This window comes from Austrofundulus limnaeus, unplaced genomic scaffold, assembly GCF_001266775.1.
Source record: "Austrofundulus limnaeus strain Quisiro unplaced genomic scaffold, Austrofundulus_limnaeus-1.0 Scaffold226, whole genome shotgun sequence".
NCBI classification, from domain to species: Eukaryota; Metazoa; Chordata; class Actinopteri; order Cyprinodontiformes; family Rivulidae; genus Austrofundulus; species Austrofundulus limnaeus.
The window spans coordinates 730,645-737,860 of NW_013952628.1; the positions used below are offsets into that span (position 1 = coordinate 730,645).

General features: G+C 42.5%; 1 protein-coding gene across 1 annotated transcript in view; it reads left to right on the top strand.

Annotated features, from left to right (window-relative positions):
* Positions 1-7,216, top strand: part of LOC106525446 (uncharacterized) — a gene marked incomplete in the record, with an annotated part of 101,552 nt that overhangs the window by 42,066 nt on the left and 52,270 nt on the right. The window contains 4 exon segments of the mRNA XM_014019699.1: positions 4,743-4,792; positions 4,892-4,967; positions 6,589-6,594; positions 7,084-7,158. Coding sequence (XP_013875153.1) covers positions 4,743-4,792; positions 4,892-4,967; positions 6,589-6,594; positions 7,084-7,158 — 207 coding nt within the window.

A 7,216-nucleotide genomic window follows, 5' to 3' on the forward strand; every position in this document is an offset into this window, starting at 1 on the left:
AATTTAAGTATTAAAAAATTTAGAGAAGTACCGATAAAAAACTTTTTTTAATCAAGTCAGTTGCAGTTTTGTCGTTTCAGTTTTGAGGGCAAACAGAGGAAATGTGGTGGCATAAATAACGAATCCTCACCATCTTCAGAAAAATCTGATTTTTGTAAATGCAATATAATCCCTCAGATATCTTTCTCTTTTTAGTAATGAAGGTGGCAGGATATTAGTGAGTATTTTGTTTTTTCTAATTATTGTATTTTTTATCTTCTCACTTTAGTCATGGACAAGTCGAGTTGTTGGGCTGAATAACCCTCAGACAACCTTTTTTTTAAAATTTAACAATGATTCCACAAGATTTTTGACCGTACGCCCCACCGACGATGTGAGGACGTAGATGAGGGCTTGATGCTTTCTTGTGAAAAATGTTCTCCAGGAATCGTTTTAATGGACAACACGGAGCAGGAGTTCCCCCCAAAGGAGGGGCAAAGTCCAAAACTCACCCGCCTAAAAAAAGGGCTCCGAATCCAAGGGTGGCGCTGGTCATACGTGGGAAAATTCACCGCCTTTTGCAAGGTTCCGCAGACCACCATGTTCCTGAGTCTCACTCTTATTACAGCGAACAGGGAGAGGAGCGGGAGGCGCACGATAGTAGAAAGGAGCTCAGAAGTGTTTATCCGAAGGTCAGTCCGAGGGTTGAAGCCTTTCCCCCAACAGTATCGATCATTAAACAACACAGAGCGGCGTCACAACCTTCATGTGTTGGAGAAGTCGAGCTGAACAGAGAGGGATGTATAAGGATACCCTGCACCGTTAAGCATAAAAGCTGCAGACCGTCCAGTCAAAAACGAATATCATTTGAGAGTGGACTTCGAGAAGCTCCTGAACCAATGCAGCCACTCCCACACTATAGCCCGGAGGTCAACGGGATGAGATTTGCACCTGGAGGTCAAGATTTCCCTTCGCCTCGCAGTCGACCCAAAAGACCATATTCTGCTGGTGACTGTTTGGACTTCAACAGAGCCCTGCCAAATACGCTTCTGGAGGAGGACGAAGATAAAGAAGAGGCCTCGAGTGCCGTCATTGATCACATCCTGAAAGAGCTGAGGGGGATCAACAAGATCCAGGAGGAGATCTCTGACCTCAGGGACTACCTGACTTCGGTGCGTGGATCTGTGGAGGAGGTGTCCTCCTGTGTAGATGCCGTGTTGTTGGAGATTGAGGGCATTCGTTCTAGCAACAAAGGAGTTTCAGGGACTTGGTCCGGGAAGGGGTGCAAAGATGGACCATCTGCACGCAGAAGACCCGCCAGTGCTTATGGTAGTTTAGGTACCACGGTACCAAAGTCTGGATCTCACTATTTTCCTCCTGTATGCAATGAGCACTGCAACACACATGAAGAACTGCTGCAAACACGAACAGAAAAAGGTACGTCTCAACTTCCTGCATCGGTAGACCATCAGGAACTGGAAGAACCTGATGACACCTCTGACCATAGTTCAGATATACCAGAAGGTGCAACAGCGAGAAAACTGAGCTTTTGCTTTCTTGAGCAACAGGATGGCCAAGACTGTGTAAGCACTAGTTCGTTGTCTTCTGGCCACAGTTCCAAGTCTGAGTCTGATTTAGACAGATTGTTATCGAGTCATGTAAGGAAGGAGCAAGGGGTTAGGGATGGGAAGGAAATTTGGACTAACACTGTGCCACCACAAACCAGGGGATCAATGTGGCGTGAAGAAACTTCTTACCTCAGGGATGGAGATCTGGAGGGGGATGACAGTGAGAGTACTCTTTACTGTGAAGGAGCTAGAAGCTGGGACCACTACAGAGGGGCTGGAGCATTTGTTACATCGCAGAAGTCCTCCAAAGAAAGCTCAGAACATCTTTCCATTAGCTCTGGAAAGCATTACAACTCACCCGCCAGCTCTTCTAGCAGAGAGGAATGGCAGTCTCATAAAAGACGATCTCAAAGCCGGCAGAGTGTTCATGATCTGAAGGGTACCAAGCTTGAAAACTCTGTGGGATATTCTACTGATGTATCTTACCCTCAAAGTTCAGGCTACTATTCGGTTGAAGGAGAAGACGGTCAGGTAGAGGAATTTGACTTTGAGGAAACAAATGATCTGAGCTACACAACAAACTGTGAAACTGAAACCTATTTAGTCTATGAAGAGTCTCCTGCAGTGACGTGGACAGAGACGTCCTTAAGTTCAAGTGGGGATAACATTGAAAGGACGTTCCCCCAAAAGACTGATCAACGCTTAAGAAATCATCTCCCTCCTCATCCTGGTGGTGTAGAATTTCAAGCTGACGGTTTTACTGTCAAACGTTTTGGACGCGCTGTACTTGATTTTAGCTCTGCTTTGCGGGGTGCTTTACGCAAACTTGAAGTGCCCGGAGCGGTAAATCCTGAAGAGCAGACAGACTTTGAAATCTCAGAACCTTCTGGCCTGCATACGATGGAGTGGCCATCAAAACCTTTGAGCTACGAGGCAAATATTAAACAAGCATCTGGTGCAACTCAAAGAGGAGATGTAATTACTTATGGTTATGCTTTTGAGGAATTTCCCAAATTAGACAAATCACATACTTTCTCTACGGTGTCTGTGCTAAAAGAAACCCAAAACAGCCTTAAACTGGAGTCTATGAAAGTTTGCCAAAGTTTAGACATGATGTCTCCGTGTCCTGAAGTTTTCACAGTCTGGCCTGACACTTCAGTACCTGACGAACTCCTTGAGAAACCCGCAGAGAACTCAACCGAAGAACCTACAAAGGTTCCTGACGGTGCAAATCTTGAGGCTCAGCTCTTACAGCACACAACAGCCGAATCCTTGTCGACCTCCGTCATGGTCAACGAATCCATTGCAGTGGAAGAACCGGGACTAGCCAATGTGCCACGGCAGCCTGCCGCAGATGTTCCTGTAGACCCGGAGGTCAAACCAGAGGAAGACGACACAGAACTAAGTCAGCTGGATGAATATAAGCTGAAGTGTGTGCGGACCTTTCAGGAGATACTGCGGGAGAAGAGGGAGTCTAGAAGAAGCCTCGTCAGCATGTCTACCTTCTCTCAGGATGACTCGGAACAAGGTAGCCAGGGCATAATTTTAAGTTGCATGGTTTTGCTTTATGTGGGTTTTGTTTGTAAATTTTAGTGTGAGATAAAAAAGAGATACAAACCCATTTTGTGATGGCATATCTTTAGTGTGACCCAGCTTTTGTGGGTCATTAAAAAAACGGACTATCTTTGGTAACAAATGAGCCATTTTATCAACAGTTCTCTTGGTTTTATTGTACCAAATGGACTGCTGAAATCCTAATTTGGTATAGGGGTGTCCCGATACCAGTTTTTCCTCAAACAGAAAATATATTCTTTAAATTGGGTACTAGCTAATACCAAGTACATCATGACCTCATTGATTTGGGCCAGGTCACATCACACAAATAAGATAAACTTTACTTGAATCATTTACAACAACTGTAACGTTTTTTCAGACAACTTCAATTATACAACTGTAGCAAACTTCCAAGCAACAACAAGCTAACATTAGCTACATTAGCTTGCTGTTCTATGTTGCCTTGCCCTTTTATCATTAACGTCTTTTCTGGGTGGTCCGGTACAGTCTTTGACACGTTTCCTTTGAGTTTGGTGTAGTCCGTTGTTGTGTTGCAAGTATAAAAAAATAAGACTGTGCATTTTTTATATGATCCTGCCTACATCGAGGCAAGTCTCTGCTCAAAGCAAACACAGCCAGGGTTGTGTGGATTTTTTTTCAACTCGTATATATTTCTTAAACATGGAACTGACAAATTGTAAACTGTAACACTAATTAACTAAGTAAAGGAGTATCGACACCAGTATTGGCATCGGTTTCGAGTATCGGAGCTTTTTGTGTGAGTACTTGTAAAGATGCTGGTATCGGGACACCACTAATTTTGTACCTGCTTGTGTGTGACGTATCAGCTGCCGTTAGTGTCCCTTGCTTCTCTTCAAAGTGTCAACAGTATCCATTTACTAAATTACAAAACATTAGTTACCTCCTCGGAAAGCAAGTCTGACATTAACGGCCGAGGATAGAGAGGAGGTATCAGGAGCCATCTTTATGACAAATTATCCACATTAATGAAACATTTATGACCTCAGACCCTGTCTATGTGGGAAAACTCAGTGATGCTTTTAAAGCCCAACGTGTCTGACAGATTGAAGCATCCAGCGTTTGTCTGGGTGTTTCTCTTGAGTCCAACCAATCAATGACCATTTGTCTTTCTTGTCTTTTTTTCTTTCTCGTGCTGTTTTACAGATGGGAGTCAAGACAGAGAGCAGGTCACCTCTTTTGTGGTTATCTACATTAAACATTCAAACATTGTTAAAGATGCTGGTTTTATGAAGTTTCTCTCTTTTATGTGGATTTTTTGTTGTTGTTTTGATATCGATTTCATTGATTTGAAGTAAATGCTTCATATAGAATGAACACAAAAGAGTCCTAACCAAAGTTAACAATAGTATCAGAAAATTCGGAATGTTCTTTTTCATTCCTGCTGGTTTTCTTTTTGCAAACTAAAGAGAATAAAGGAAGAAAGATTGATTGAAAGGCCCTTCTTGGCATGCAAACTGAAACTCAACCAACACTTTTTTTCATCCTGGCGGTTCTGTTATTTGCTTTTCATCTCATCTCTGTGCATGTGCATGCTCCACTCTTATTAAAGCGGACGTCCAGGATTCAAACCGCTAAATGACCTGTGACCTACCATTTCAGAGCCAAGACCAAGATGGTGACCCCGCAAAGCTCCCGTGGGCCAAGCCAGGGTCAGTTTAAGTCTTTAATTTATTTTTCCTGTGTGATGCTGAGAGAATGGTGCGGCGTTTACTGTGATTTGTTTGTTTTCTTTTTGTTTGTTGTTACAGGGGAGGCACGCCTTTTGGCATCGATAGCATGCCAGACCTCCGCAAGAGGAGGCCCATCCCTCTCGTTAGTGAACTGGTGAGTTTACTCATTAACCCGTCCATAACTACTTTTTAAAGTATCAGTAACCGTGTTTCCATCAAGGCTTTTTGATGCGCATTTAGAAGTGTCACATTAAAAATGCGAAAAAAAAAGTCGGATGGAAACAGCAAAATTCTAATAAAAAATCCTCAATTCGCTAGAAAGTTTTTACGCTCTCTTGAGGTGGTTTTTGGATGATTCGCAAAGTAGTTAATGCACAAAACGGGAGATGGAAACACGTTTGCTGAATAAATTCTGACGTAGCGCATATTTACCTCACGTGACGTTCAGCTGTTTCCGCTTTCCTGCCTCGTCCCGGATGTTATCATAAACGTGCGAAAACATGGCTGCGAACAACAACAACAGGTACGTGTGGACTGACGAAGAGACGAGAACATTTCTCTCTCTAATTCGCGAAAGAAACGTTAAATTAGCTGTTAAGCCGTTAAATTGCTCCATTTTCCCGAGATGATTAGCCTCTGCTAGTTAGCAAGTTTCACTTCCTGTTTACTACCGCAAAGCTTGTCGCCGACGTCTGACATAATCACGCATTGCTTAGCCTCGTCTGACGTAATCACGCATTGCTTAGCCTCGTCTGACGTAATCACGCGTTGCGTAGCCTCGTCTGACGTAATCACGCATTGCGTAGCCTCGTCTAACGTAATCACGCGTTGCGTAGCCTCGTCTGACGTAATCACGCGTTGCGTAGCCTCGTCTGACGTAATCACGCGTTGCGTAGCCTCATCTGACGTAATCACGCGTTGCGTAGCCTCATCTGACGTAATCACGCGTTGCGTAGCCTTGTTTATTCACATCAAACAGTCGAGAGGGAAACTAGATGGAAACAGTCAAGATTCGAATTTTTAATTTATTTAATTTTTTGCGAATTTTGAAAAGTTGGAATAAAATTCACTCTACAACTGGATGGAAACACAATTTGTGACGCCAAATTTTTGTAATACATATGAATACATTTTTAGAAACAAGACATCAATAAAATATTGCAAAACAATTTTTGTGTCACTGAGATGAACACTTGTTGAGATATTTGCCTGTGAAGTAACAGGAAGTGATGTCAAAGGGGAGGGTCATGTGAACAGAGCTTTGCTACAACAGCTAACAACACAGACTGTAGAGAAGAATCTGATGTTTCTTAAGATTATTTTGAGTCTCTATCAGAGAGATGAAGACGAGTCAGAGTTCAAATAATATAGTTTCAATAAACAAAGACCAGAGAGTTTTCTTTCTTAATGAGTTCCCCTCTGATGTCACTTCCTGTTTCACTATGGCTGAGCCAAGTTCAAAACAAAGTATGCCAGTTTTGGGACAAACTGGGTTAAATCGTGTGTGTTATTCCAACTTTCTTAAATACAAAGATGTTTTCTTTGACATTTTGAATGAAGAATATGCATGTCACAGGCACTTTAATCTGACATTACATTGACTGAACTCATAAAATACAGCAGGTGACCTTTGATTCAATTAGTTAAAGTTTTCTTGGTTCAGGGATAAATTTCCAGAGGAAAACCTGTTTTGTTTGTCTTTAATGCTTGTTTTTTTTTTTTCTCTTGTTTTTGTTGTCTTCGAATGTTGCTGTTCTCTGTCTCTCTGCGCCCAGGCGATGGTGAGTAAAACACAGCAGAGATTTCAGCTGCTAAAGGCTCCAGTGTTTGGTTTTGTCTTTAACTGTGAGCTGGCCTTGGCTGTGCCGACGCGTTTTATTCTGCTCAGTTCTTGGACTGGAGATAAGCCTATGCAGGCATGCAGATTGGTCAAATGGTTCTGCAAACATTTCTTCTGTCGATACTTTCTCAGTTTCCCTCACAATGCAGCGTTTGACTTCAAGAAATAAACATTTTAATCAACTTCCTGTGCTTCAGAGCACTTTGCACAAACCAGTCCAAGTTAACGTCACAATTCTGTCTGTGTGCGTGGGTTTGGCCTTGTTTTTCCTACATTATGGGGACAATTTTCCTGAAAAAGCAGCATCGATGCACGTTTTACATAGATTTATTTCATATTTAAAATTTACTGAAACTTTCTTATTTAAGATCGATTCAAATTTTTTTTTAGTCTTTAAAGAGTCTGATCGGTTTCTCCTTTTCTCTGCCAGTCCATAATCCAGTCCAGGAAGGCCGGACTCACGCAATCCCTGGCCACACGGACCTCACTGAAGGACGAAGAGCTTGTGAGTTGTCTAACACACACACACACACACACACACACACACACACACACACACACAC